Source organism: Caretta caretta, chromosome 5, assembly GCF_965140235.1.
Source record: "Caretta caretta isolate rCarCar2 chromosome 5, rCarCar1.hap1, whole genome shotgun sequence".
Taxonomy (NCBI): domain Eukaryota; kingdom Metazoa; phylum Chordata; order Testudines; family Cheloniidae; genus Caretta; species Caretta caretta.
The window spans coordinates 54309670-54323351 of record NC_134210.1 but is presented as its reverse complement, the minus strand read 5'-3'; the positions used below and the strand labels follow the sequence as shown (position 1 = coordinate 54323351).

Genomic DNA, 13682 nt, shown 5'->3' with positions numbered 1-13682 from the left:
CTATTCGACATTGGTGAGGCCTCATCTGGAGTACTGTGTCCAGTTTTGGGCCCCACACTACAAGAAGGATGTGGATAAATTGAAGAGAGTCCAGCGAAAGGCAACAAAAATGATTAGGGGTCTAGAACACATGACTTATGAGGAGAGGCTGAGGGAGCTGGGATTGTTTAGCCTGCAGAAGAGAAGAATGAGGGGGGATTTGATAGCTGCTTTCAACTACCTGAAAGGGGGTTCCAAAGAGGATGGCTCTAGACTGTTCTCAATGGTAGCAGATGACAGAACGAGGAGTAATGGTCTCAAGTTGCAGTGGGGGAGGTTTAGATTGTATATTAGGAAAAACTTTTTCACTAAGAGGGTGGTGAAACACTGGAATGCGTTACATAGGGAGGTGGTAGAATCTCCTTCCTTAGAGGTTTTTAAGGTCAGGCTTGACAAAGCCCTGGCTGGGATGATTTAACTGGGAATAGGTCCTGCTTTGAGCAGGGGGTTGGACTAGATGACCTTCAGGGGTCCCTTCCAACCCTGATATTCTATGATTCTATGATTTCCGGCAGCCCCTTCACTGCTATTGATACTCAAGCAAGCTAGATCAAAGCTAGCTCAGGTATGTCTACATGTGCTGCAATCATACCTCTGATTGCAGGGTAGACAAAACCTTAGCCATTCTCCTAGCCAGCCGCATACCCTACCTTTTCCTTATTCATTTTTATCACAAGAGCCCACGCAGGCCATCCGCCTCTTCTAGGCCTCTGTTTTCTTGTTACTGTGCTGCCATCGTATGGGAGTTCTGCTGCCATGACCTCCATAGATCAGAAGACACCATTGTGTTCATCTAGTTTGTCTTCCTGTCTAACACAGGCCATAGAATTTCCCCAAAGTAATTCCTAGATTATATCTTTTCAAAAAACTTGCAAGATTGATTTAAAAATTGTCAATGGTGAAGAATCCACCACAGTAGTAAATTATACTAATGGTTAATTAGCCTCACTGTCAAAACTTTTTTTTTTATTTCCAGTCAGAATCTATCTAGCTTCAACTTCCAGCCATTGGATCACGTTGTTTCATTCTCTACTAGACTGAAGAGCCCATTATTACATAATTGTTCCCTATGTAGGTACTTTGACTCCTTCACTTCTCTCAGTTAAGCTAAATAGATGGAGCTCTCTAATTCTGTCACTATAAGGCATGTTTTCTAAACCTTTAATCATTCTTGTGGCTCTTCTCTGAACCTGCTCCAATTTATCAGCATGCTTCTTCAATTGTGAACACCAGAACTGGACACAATATTTCAGCACTGGTTGCACAAGTGCCAAATATAGAGGTCAAATAACATAGAATCATAGAATATCAGGGTTGGAAGGGACCTCAGGAAGTCATCTAGTCCAACCCCCAGCTCAAAGCAGGACCAATCCCCAACTAAATCATCCCAGCCAGAGCTATGTCAAGCCTGACCTTAAAAACTTCTAAGGAGGGAGATTCCACCACCTCCCTAGGTAACGCATTCCAGTGTTTCACCACCCTCCTAGTGAAAAAGTTTTTTTCCTAATATTGAATATAACATCTCCACTCCTACTTGAGATTCCTCTGTTTATGCATTCCAGGATTGCTCTTTTGGCCACAACTTCACCTTGGGAACTATGTTCAGCTGATCGTTCATCATGACCCCCAAATCTTTTTCATCATCACTGCTACCCAGGATAGAGTCCCCATTCTGTATTTGGTCTACATTGTTTATTCCTAGATGTATACATTTAGTCTTATTAAAGCCCTTATTGTTTGCTTGTGGCTAGTTGACCAAGTGATCCAGATAGCTCTGAATCAGTGATCTGTCCCCTTCATTATTTGCCACTCCCCCAATTTGTGTCATCTACAGACTTTATCAGTAATGATTTGGTGTTTTATTTCCAGTCATTGATACAAAAAAAATGTAAATACCGTAGGGCCAAGAACTGATCCTCATACCCCACTGGAAGCACATACACGCAGTGATGATTCCCCATTTGCAATTACATTTTGAGATCTATCTGTGAGCCAATTTTTAATCCACCTAATGTATGCCATGTTCATTCCATATTTTAACTTTTTCATCAAAATATTGTGTGGTACCAAGTCAAATGCATTAGAAAAGTCTAAGATATTACATCAACACTATTACCTTTATCAACCAAACTTGTAATATCATCACAAAAAAAATATCAGGCTAGTTTTACAGGATCTGTTTTTCATAAATCCGTGTTGATTGGCATTAATTTCATTACCCTTTTTTAATTCTTTATTAATCAAATCCTGTGTCAATCACTCCATTATCTTGCCTGGGATCGATGTCAGGCTGCCAGGCCTATAATTACCCATGTCATCCTGTTTACCCTTTTTAAACATTGGCATAATACTAGCTTTCTTCCACTCTTCTGGAATTCCTCAGTGCTCCAACATTTACTGAAAATCAGCATTAACAGCCCATGATCTCCTCAGATGGCTCTTTTAAAACTTTTGGAATCTAGTTGTCTGGACCCTCTGAATTAGAAATGCCTAACTAGCTTCTGTTTAACATCCTCCAGAGATAGTGGAATGGAAAGGGTGTTGTCATCACCATATGATGAGACTATATCATGTGTTTTTCTCCCAAATACAGAACAGAAATATTCATTGAATACTTCTGCCTTTTCTGCATTATTATTGATAATTCTACCATTTCCATCCAGTAATGGACCAATACCATTGTCAGGATTTTTTGTTGTTCCTAATACATTTTAAAAAACTTCTTATTGTCCTTGACTCTGCTCCAACCTATTCTTTCTCCTAGTAGATCCAAATGCACCCTGCCTCTGCCCAGTGAATAAACCCCTCATAATTCATTGCACAGCATCATGTCTGTTTGGAATTACTTGTTAAATTTTATCTTAGAAACCTAAAAGAGGAGAGGAGAGGAAGGACCAATATCCATCAATGTCCATCCTCATCTGCAGTCACAGTAAATCATGTGGGATATGGCCACCTGATTTTAGCAGACAATCCTTGCTTAGTTCTCCAGAGGAAGCTACACCCCCTCCCAGCTATAATATCTATAGTCTACACCTTGCTGCTGGTATGTGTTTTTTGGCAAGATATCAAGTTATGAAAAAGTACAGATGTGATTAGTACTCAAGGAATTTTCCTTAGCACTAGTAGCATTAAGAAAGAAATATGTATTTTGCAGAATTACACTTCCTTGGTGTTAAGACACCACTACAATGATACATGGTATAAGAGTAGAGTAGAATAAATTAAAGGAAACCAATGGTTATGTGCTGGATAGGAAATCATGTATATACATGAGGCTGAGACTAGTGAGAAGGACTGGGGGAAAAATCACCTTTTTTTCTTTACTCTGTAAATGTCTTAGAAAATATTTTGAGTTCTCTATCTTGTTTTCCATTCTTTCAACATGTGTTATAATAAAATGCCTTGCATTGGCAATTTTTGGTTTGCTTGCAATTTCCCCCAAAGAGGTTCCTGATTAGGGCCCTTTCTGTGAGAACTGCTTTCTTTTTTTTCCCTCTGTAAGATGGTTTATGGGTCTAGATACCTCTAAGGGCGGTTAGTCATCAACAAGAGTCTTTACCCAGTATTATTCTGCTTTCGCTGGAGTGGGTTTCAGTGGCCTGGGTTCTTAGCTACTAACTGATGGTGCCTCCACCCCATTGTTTAAGGTAGTCAGGAGCCCAGCCTTAGCTCCCTATCTGGTTTTGACTGTCGCTGACCCAGTACTTCTCCCTATGCCTAGCCTGATACCTCATACATACTCTTCTGACACCTCCATAACAGATGAAGCAACCATCAAGGTACATTTTATTTACCGGGGAAATATAGCGGAAGCATATAAAGGGAAGGGGAAGATTGATCTGAAGTGAACACTCTATGACCCACAAGTAGTCAGGGTGGGTTTCCTTGATTCACGAGTTTATTCCACACTAGTGGGTGTCATAATGTGGAGGAACCCTTGTATCTTAATGAGTTGTTGCAGGCCTGGAGGTTGCGGCAAGGTGATGAGGGTGCCTATGCACCCAGTGAGTAGCCTGTTTGCTGCAGCAATAGGTGTTACAGTAAAAAAAAAAAAAAGTCCTAATGGTGGATCGGGCCTCCTCAGCATTTCTAAGTGAAGTTGCTCTCTCCCAGAGTAGTTTGGCAGACCCCTTCGGGGCAAAATAGGTAACCTCCCCAGGCAGGAAGAGACAGACAGGAGATCACTCACACTCCCTCAGGCAGGTCCATCCTCCCTTCCCCCTGTTGACTTAGTCCGCCATCCATCCCTAGGGTTCATCTAAGCATAAGACTCCTTTATTGGCAAGGTGAGCACACTGCACTTTTCCCCATATCTCATCTATCTGGCAACAAGCTTGGCTCCCTTTCTTATCATACCCGCTAACGCAGGTTATACTACCAAAAAAAAAAAAAAAAAAAAAAACCTAAAAGGTACTGTAGTGAAGTAAATAGTCTCATGGATTCCTTTTCACTTTTTCAGGTTGCTCTGAACCTCTGGGGATGAAATCAGGGCATATACAGGACTATCAGATTACTGCCTCCAGCATCTTCAGAACACTCAACATGGACATGTTCACTTGGGAACCTAGGAAAGCCCGGCTAGACAAGCAAGGCAAAGTGAATGCCTGGACTTCAGGTCATAGTGATCAGTCACAGTGGTTGCAGGTAAAGTTTCACTAATGTTCTTAGTGTCTGTCTATGTTCTATATGTTTCTTGTACAGGAAAGTTTTGTTGATTTAGCATCAAATCTTGCTTTTCTCACCTGGGTATGTAGGGAACAACAGTAGTGGAATCTATCTAGATCTGCACATGGGAGATAAGGCTCCAGAGAGCTCAAACTTGGGTGCACTACTTCATTGTTGTTCAATATGTGCCAACATGCAGAAAGGCATGGTGAGGGTGGGTCTCCAAATTTAATGAACCTAATCTTCCCCTCCACCTATTCATGAGGCGCCTAGCAGCCATGAGTATTACTACAGCTAATGGACTTGAACAGCGGCTATGGAATTACTGTACTGGATGCTTGACTGCCTGTTGAGAGAGATTCTATCCCCCAGCCCTTGCAAAACTCCCTGGGACAAAGTCCATTTACTTGAACTTTTGCATAAGGTGAGCAGCTTTGGCTCCTAGGAGTTACCTTAGTCTATTTGAAACTATTCAAAATTACCTTCCCCCAACACTTTTGAATCTAGTAAGATTGATTCAACACATGAATTCATTATGAAGCTGTTCACAAAGGTTGTTTTCAGTCTGAAAAGTGATTTGTAGACATTACTGGTAGGCTAATGGGAAAGATAGCAACAAATCACCACATGGAAGCCTATTTGACCAGTCATTGTGACATTTACTTTTTTGAACTGTTGTATGTTGCAGTGTTTTGAGACAACTGCCAGTTTGGAATGAAATTCTCAGCATGAAACCTCAATAGCACTGGAAGTGTGCTACTAACCCCCTGCAAGCTTTTCACGTATAAATTATAACTTATTAGCTTTTTTACCTACAGTTGCTAAGCAATTTAGCAAAGTGATTACTATCTCCTCTCTAAGCTTATACACAGAGGGAAAAGAAGTAGTGACTGCATTGTCGATTTACCATTTGAATAATTAAAGATGTCTGGATTTGGTGAACTTTTTTAAAAACAAACAGTCTGTCGAAATACAGTAATGTTTTAAGTCATTTTAGTGTTTTGTTTTTTTTCAGGAGGAAGTGGTTATTGTGTTTTGTGGTGAAAGAATGGAAAAAAGTCTCTCTCCACCAAAAAGAGAGGCAAGCCAGATCTAGGGTAATTTTGTCTCCATTGCTGATCCAAGGGAGCCAATGGCATTCAGAGTCTATAAAGAAATGCTCTGTGATGTTTTATTCTATCAAGGTTTCAGAGTAGCAGCCGTGTTAGTCTGTATTCGCAAAAAGAAAAGAAGGACTTGTGGCACCTTAGAGACTAACAAATTTATTTGAGTATAAGCTTTTGTGAGCTACAGCTCACTTCATCAGATGCTTATGCTCAAATAAATTTGTTAGTCTCTAAGGTGCCACAAGTACTCCTTTTCTTTATTCTATAGAGGGTGACAATGGATTTGTCATTGTCTACAGATGGTAAGCGAGTTAGGGAGCTATATAACAGGAAAGGACAGCATTTCTTATTTTCTAAGATTTTCTGTTTTGTTTGAAATGCTTTTTCCTCTCTTTTTCTTCCCTTCCCTCAAACTAATTGAGTATGCAAATTAATTCACGTTGCATTCATTTGATTCCTGGCAGGTTTTCCATCAGTCCGGTAAAACTTATGCCTATTTTTTTCTTGTTAAAATATGCAAGAAGTCTATAAGGCAAGTTAAATCTGGAAGGGATTCTTTTGTTTTGTTTTTAACTTTCATAATATGATTGCAGAACATTTAATGGGAGCATGACTATTTTCTTTCCTTTAACTTAATATAACATGCTATGGATGACTGGAAGTTGTTATATTTACGGTACTTTTCCTAGAAAATGCTAACTATGTTTCAGTAAAACCAGAGGCATTAAACCATTTGAGTTTTCAATGCATAGACTAGTTATTTTGTACTGTAGTCCAACGCCTCTGAATTCATATGCTTAAGTTATTGATGTGCCCAAACACTTCAAGTCTAGGTAATAGCTCTGTAAGAAAGGATATACCCATCATTTAAATTGGTCTCCGTATTGTTTTTTTCTTTGCTTTTGGTCCCTTTGGGAAATTCCCTTTATACTCATCACATTGCAATCTTTTAACATAGTGACTGCTTTTTCACAATGCTGCTTTCACAGAATCTAGGAAAACCTGATTTGTAGGGAAAAATGTATAAAAGCAAAGTTATCCATTTTTTCCCTCAATTGCTGCATGTTAGTATGGAGGCTCCTACTAGCAGCTCCATATCTAAAGTTGTGTTCTAAAATGTGCTTAAATTGAGGCATAAATTCCTGTTTTTCTCTAAAGAAGGTAGCCCACCAGTATGAAACTTCACACAGTATTAGCTATCATGCCCTTTGAATTTTCTGTACAGTCTTTGTTTTGTTTATCCTTATTTTATTTTTTATTAGGAAATCTTTGACATTGGACTCTTGGTGAAATTGGTCCTTGGCCCTTCAATCTTTCATTGTTGACTGATGTATTTTATAAAATATGCGGGTCTACATAAATCTTGGTAGAAAGAGGTATCCTGAGTAGATCTGATGCAATTTGTTGTTTCGGGGGGGTATGGGGGGGAATATTGATTTTTAGGATCATTTTTTAACCATTCATCACAGCTGAAAGTTTATGTTCCAATGGTTGCCAACATATTTGTGTAATGCGAATAAACATTTTGACTATTTATGGGCAGTTGTTGATTCACAGGAGATTTGGGATAAAATCTGCTCCAACAGCAACACTATTTCTGACGTTACACAGGTGTGCTCCTTAAAAAAACCCAAAATAAATAAAATTTTAAAAACCCCTCCACCTTTAAGTATTTTACAGCTTGGAAATTAATATAGGGAAAAATTGTTGTTAAGTAGTAACATACAATCCACCTGATGCTAACCCACAAAAACAAGGAAATGAAGAGTTAAGGCACCCCAGTACATACCCTCTACTTCCCCCACCTCCTGGCATGCACCTTATTATAACCACAACTGTTGTACATGCACTGTAACTGTATGTCTTCCCACTTGGGCGTTCCCAGCACTCACTGCTGTTATTTAATTAATAAAGCTTTAAACGTAGTCACTTGGTGTGGCTCTTTCATCTCCTCCCCTAAAGATCCCACGGCCTCAGCCTGATCACCTGAAGCTCCAGGCAGATTGGTAACATAAATCTGTCACAATGCCAGCCTCCAACAAAACACACTATTACCCCATATCCATAACTAATTATGAGAGAAAGTAGTTTGGTAAAGGGGTGTGTGGAGAAGGCTGGTGAAATTCAGTGACCTGTGTTACACAAAAGATCAGATTAGATTATCACAATGGTTTCTTCTGGCCTTAAAATCTATACATCTATGAATGCATCACGCGCACCACAAGTGCCTTCAGGAGGACTTCTGTTTAAGTTAAAATCCTGAGTCTTGTGGACTCTTTCATCCCTCCTCCTGCTGTAAAGGCCACATTTTTATTCTACAGGAAAATAACCTATTTCAAAGCCATGCAAGAGCATCTGTTAATTTGCTATTCAGTAACTGTGACCATTACCCCTGCCAACTATTCTCTACTGTCCCTCATTTCTTAGGCAAATGGAAACTCAACTTAGCGGTATAGAATACCATAGTCTATACTCCTTGATCAAGACTGAGATGAGGTAGTAGGTTTCAGAAACTTTCCACTCATGAACACTTCTCTTTAAGGGTTTTAGAGAGACAAGGTGGGTGAGGCAATATATTTTATTGGACCAGCTTCTGTGGATGAGAGAGATAAACTTTGAAGCTTACACAGAGCTTTTATTTAGGTCTTTTTAAGGGTTGTGTTTTTTGGGGAGACATCATTTGAAACTATGCATATAATAGTAATCTTAACAAAAACCAAGATATGTTAACTAAAAGCAAGATATATTAAAAATAGAGAAGAAATGTAATTAAAATAAAGAAATTGTCTGCTTAATGTATCTCGATGTAGACTTCTTGTAGTCTTTTCAGTCTAGTTACAAACCTAAAAGGAAAGAGCTTATGTCATAAATATAAAGGGAAGGGTAAACCCCTTTGAAATCCCTCCTGGCCAGGGGAAAGCTCCTCTCACCTGTAAAGGGTTAAGAAGCTAAAGGTAACCTCGCTGGCACCTGACCAAAATGACCAATGAGGAGACAAGATACTTTCAAAAGCTGGGAGGAGGGAGAGAAACAAAGAGTCTGTGTCTGTCTGTGTGCTGCTCTTGCCAGGGACAGAACAGGAATGGAGTCTTAGAACTTTTAGTAAGTAATCTAGCTAGGTATGTGTTAGATTATGATTTCTTTAAATGGCTGAGAAAAGAATTGTGCTGAATAGAATAACTATTTCTGTCTGTGCATCTTTTTTGTAACTTAAGGTTTTGCCTAGAGGGGTTCTCTATGTTTTTGAATCTAATTACCCTGTAAGATATCTACCATCCTGATTTTACAGGGGGGATTTCTTTATTTCTATTTACTTCTATTTTTTATTAAAAGTCTTCTTGTAAAAAACTGAATGCTTTTTCATTGTTCTCAGATCCAAGGGTTTGGGTCTGTGGTCACCTATGCAAATTGGTGAGGCTTTTTATCCAACATTTCCCAGGAAAGGGGGGGTGCAAGTGTTGGGAGGATTGTTCATTGTTCTTAAGATCCAAGGGTCTGGGTCTGTAGTCACCTAGGCAAATTGGTGAGGCTTTTTACCAAACCTTGTCCAGGAAGTGGGGTGCAAGGTTTTGGGAAGTATTTTGGGGGGAAAGACGCGTCCAAACAGCTCTTCCCCAGTAACCAGTATTAGTTTGGTGGTGGTAGCGGCCAGTCCAAGGATAACGGGTGTAATATTTTGTACCTTGGGGAAGTTTTGACCTAAGCTGGTAAAGATAAGCTTAGGAGGTTTTTCATGCAGGTCCCCACATCTGTACCCTAGAGTTCAGAGTGGGGGAGGAACCTTGACAGCTTACATTCCTTAAAAACATTCCCCTCTTTCTTACTTCTCTGATTTGCCTGTCAACATTGTTTGCTGCACTAGATACCAACTCCTCTTGCTGTTTCCAGAGATGTTTCCTATCTAGTCCCTGTGACTGGGTCAGCTTGCAAGTTCAGACATATCACCATTGATTTCGGACAGCCAACGCCACTTCCCAGTTTCTTCCAGTTACCTACATACACAATAGGGTTTTCAGTTGTTGCTTTATCTAGGGGATGAGCCATTGAGAATACAAATATTCTTAACTATGATTAATATCTGTCTTTCAAAGGCTTACTGACCAATCTCAGGGACAGCATTTCACAGACAAATCTGCACATCTCTGCCTGTGACAGCACCTGTCATGCCTTTTCTGACCCCTTCTGGATGCACTGGTGCCTCTACGCCCCTTGCTCAAGGAAACCCACTCCAAAGAAGCTACCAACAACATTTAGTCCTCCAAGGTCTACAAGGGCCAGGAGGAGACAATGACCAATTGGGAGTCAGCAGGCCAGTTAAGAAGGCTAGCCTGCTGCTTCTCAGGGCAGAATTGGGTGAGACTGGACAGTGTCTCACAGAACCCCAGGGTCTTTCCTTCAAGCACCACAACTAAGAGCTTGTATTTGAGGCTTTGTTTCTTTATTTATAGGCCCGACAGCCAAATTCTGAGGGTTTTTTTTTACAATGTTTAAAGACTGCTGCTGAATTAATAGCATAGGCTGCCCTGCTGCAAGCAAGCAGCCAAAACGTGTGGACTAAGACAGGAAAAGCCTGCAGGTTCTATGGTGCATTATTACCTGACACGCTCCCCCAGCCATTTTCTGTATTGTCCTTTCAAACAGATTAGCATTTTCCTCAAAATCAACCCCTACCACTTATTTTCTGGTATTATGAACTATGAATTAGGGAAGAGGTCCAGGCCCTCTTTCTCAGCAATGTATTGTTAATTGAGATTTTGATTTAGATTGCATGTTCTTAATTCTGCTAAATCTATACATACATTTATCACTGTACTTGTAAGTATTAGAAACAACTTAATTATTATAAATAGGGCTCTACTTCCATGAAATTTTTTTCTGTGTATTTTGTCACAAGGCATGGGAAGGGTTTTCTAGCTTGATGCCCATGAATGATAAGCCTTAAACAGTTTATTCTCAGTTTTATACTGTTCCCATGGAACTCTGATGTTTTAAGAAAACCACTGTTCCCTCAAAAATAGACTGGAGCAACAAGCCAGGTCATCTTTTAATGTCTCTCCTGTTGATTACATGTGAAGGAATCAACTAAGCATGATCAGAGAGAACACCAACGTTGATACACAACATATTGCTGCTAGAGATTGATAAAATGGAATCACTGTAGCCAATTAGCTTTAGATGTGTATAGATTTCTGTTTCACACCTGATTGCTAATAATAATATAGTATATTTTTTATTAGTATTTCCCCCGCCACCAAACATTTTCTCCAGTATCAGATGTTGTCTTGGAGCTTTTGTACCAATATGTTCAGATATCAGTTGGAATAACCCTTAACTTTGCTTATGCTTTTAGCGTAATGCAGGACCACTATTTTTACCTTCTAAGATCCTGATGGTGTGAGGCACAGATGGAGAGTCTTATTCAAAATAAGTCATCACTTTCTTTGTGTTATATTTGCAGAAAACAACATCTGCCTACGATACTGTTTTGTGCAAACTTAGGATCTGTGTGTCTTCTTTTATATAGACTCTTTTCTGTTTAGTAAAAGATTTGCATGTTCATTTTCTAGATAATCAAACAAAAAATATATTGTTATTGATTTGTTGGAACAGACCTGTGGTCCCTAGAGTTTGTTTTATCATATGTATCTGAGAAAAGCAGAATCCTTAAAGCTGGTATAAGTTGCATCTGATTATTCCCCTGGCATGGGGAGATCTCCAGTGGCATAAAGCCTTCTATTTTTCCCTTGAAAAAAGTGAATGGACCAGGAATGGGAGGGCAGCATGACTAGAATGCATTGAGCTCCAATGATTCACGGCTCGTGTAGTGCCCCCTAGGGTACCGACATGAATTGGAGGAGCTGATTCTGGAGTCAAAATGCCCCTGGCAGCCCTGGAAATTGCGAGAGTGCAAAACTGGTATACAATCAGCTTTCCCACCCACTTCAAGTCCTGTGTTCTAGGGTATTGCAAATTGAACATGAGCCAACAATGTGATGCAGTTGCAAAGAAGGCTAATATTCTTGGATTCTATTATCCGGAGTGTCATATGTAAGACATGGGAGGTGATTGTCCTGCTCTACTCAGCACTTGTGAGCCTCAGCTGGAGTATTGTGCCCAGTTTTGGGCACCACACTTTAAGAAATATGTGGACAAATTGGAGAGAGTCCAGAGGAGAACAGCTAAAGTGATTAAGACTGAGAAACCCTGATTTATGAGGAAAGGTTAAAATAGGCTTCCAAGGGAGGTTGTGGAAGGATTGGAGGATTTTAAGAACAGGTTGGACAAACACCTCTCAGGGATGGTCTAGGTTTACTTGGTCCTGCCTCAGCATGGGGGACTGGACTAGATGACCTCCCAAGGTCCATTCCAACCCTACGTTTCTAAGATTCTATCACTTCAGTCTTGCCTGGGTTCACTTGAGTCAACTGCTCTTCACCCAAGAGCTGATCTCTTGTAGGTATTTTGATATTTTATTAGTGATAATTCTTTCATCAGTTGAGAAGGAGATATGTAATTGAATGTTGTCAGCATACTGTTGGTGGCTAAGCCCATGGTGTCTCATTATTTCTCCTGTAATCTCATGGCAAGATCCAAATTTGAAAAATATAGAGAGATTGTAGAGCTGATTCCCTATAACCCCTAAATCCATTTGCCCTGTGCCAAGTACAGCTTATCTGTGTCCAAGGATCTGGCCCATAAGTGTGTTAGGATTAGGTCCTTAATTTCCAGAATTCAAAATGTAATGCTATAAAGATTGTCATCTGCCAACCTGTGTATTAGAACTGCAGATTGTAAATAAACCATTAAATGAAAGCACCTAGCTTGTTTATGACTGTCCCATAATAGAGACTTTTTAACATGAGTCATTAAAAAAAATTACTGTTCTTTGGGTGATTTTTAATGGTCTCATTGTGTCAGGAAATTTTAGCTTAGGTTTTCCTCATGGACAAAGAGTCAGTATGTCATCAGAAGTTTATATACTGGTTCATAGAAAAATATTTGGTGTTAGAATGAATTACTGTGTTAGGATTTACATGGGTTATCTTAATTGCTGATCTCAATTTGACAAGGAGTGAAAACTAGCCTAGGTAAGAGGATGCAGGTAAATATAATAGTGGGTTGGTTTTAGTTTTTATACTAAAAATATTCTTTCTGGCATCATTTTATATTTCAAATTAAGGCCAATTGTCTAATTAAAATGGGTTCAGTGAATCAGAAGTATATTTTCTCTTCATTGACTAATTTTAAAAACTGCTGAAAGTTGGAATAAGGAAAAATGCTAGTTTAAGAGCAATTTGGGTAATTAACAGAATGAGGAAATTATATGACTTCTAGATGGCGTGGAGTACATAAACAGCATGTTATGACAGTGTTTTTAAGATATAAAAGTATTCAGTGGAAATTGTAAGCTTAATTATAATGTATCATAAAACATATGAATCCCTCCATGCAGCTCCACTGAACCTCAGCCAGCACCATTAGAGTAGGAGAGGGGAATTAAAACCCTTTAAAATCTAAGCCAACTCTTTCTCCTGTGCACCCTCACAAATGGCCTCTCTCCTGCATGCGCACTCTCTCTCTCTTCACCAGGTGATCTCATATCCTCTAAATATAGTGGATTTGGTTGTTTTGGAGAGGTGGGGGTAGGTGAGAAAATTGTATGATTGCTGTTTAACCTCCCAACCATTGCCTGCAGGAGTTCATGACTATGTCTTGTAATTTGTTGTTTTTCTGCTACAGTTCTTCATATTTAGTTCATTGATGATCAAAGATGGGAAGGTAGATAATTGAGGAAGTACCTAATATAGTGGGAACAATTTAATGAACAGAGGTGATGAATGGTGGGTGGGTGAGAGACTCTTACTTTTG

At 39.5% G+C, this 13682-nt stretch overlaps 1 protein-coding gene across 1 annotated transcript in view; it reads left to right on the top strand.

Moving 5' to 3' along the window:
- The window catches only part of EDIL3 (EGF like repeats and discoidin domains 3), a 389385-nt gene that overhangs the window by 305938 nt on the left and 69765 nt on the right, over nt 1-13682 (top strand). The window contains exon 9 of the mRNA XM_048849644.2: nt 4502-4686. Coding sequence (XP_048705601.2) covers nt 4502-4686 — 185 coding nt within the window. The remainder of the gene's footprint in view (nt 1-4501; nt 4687-13682) is intronic.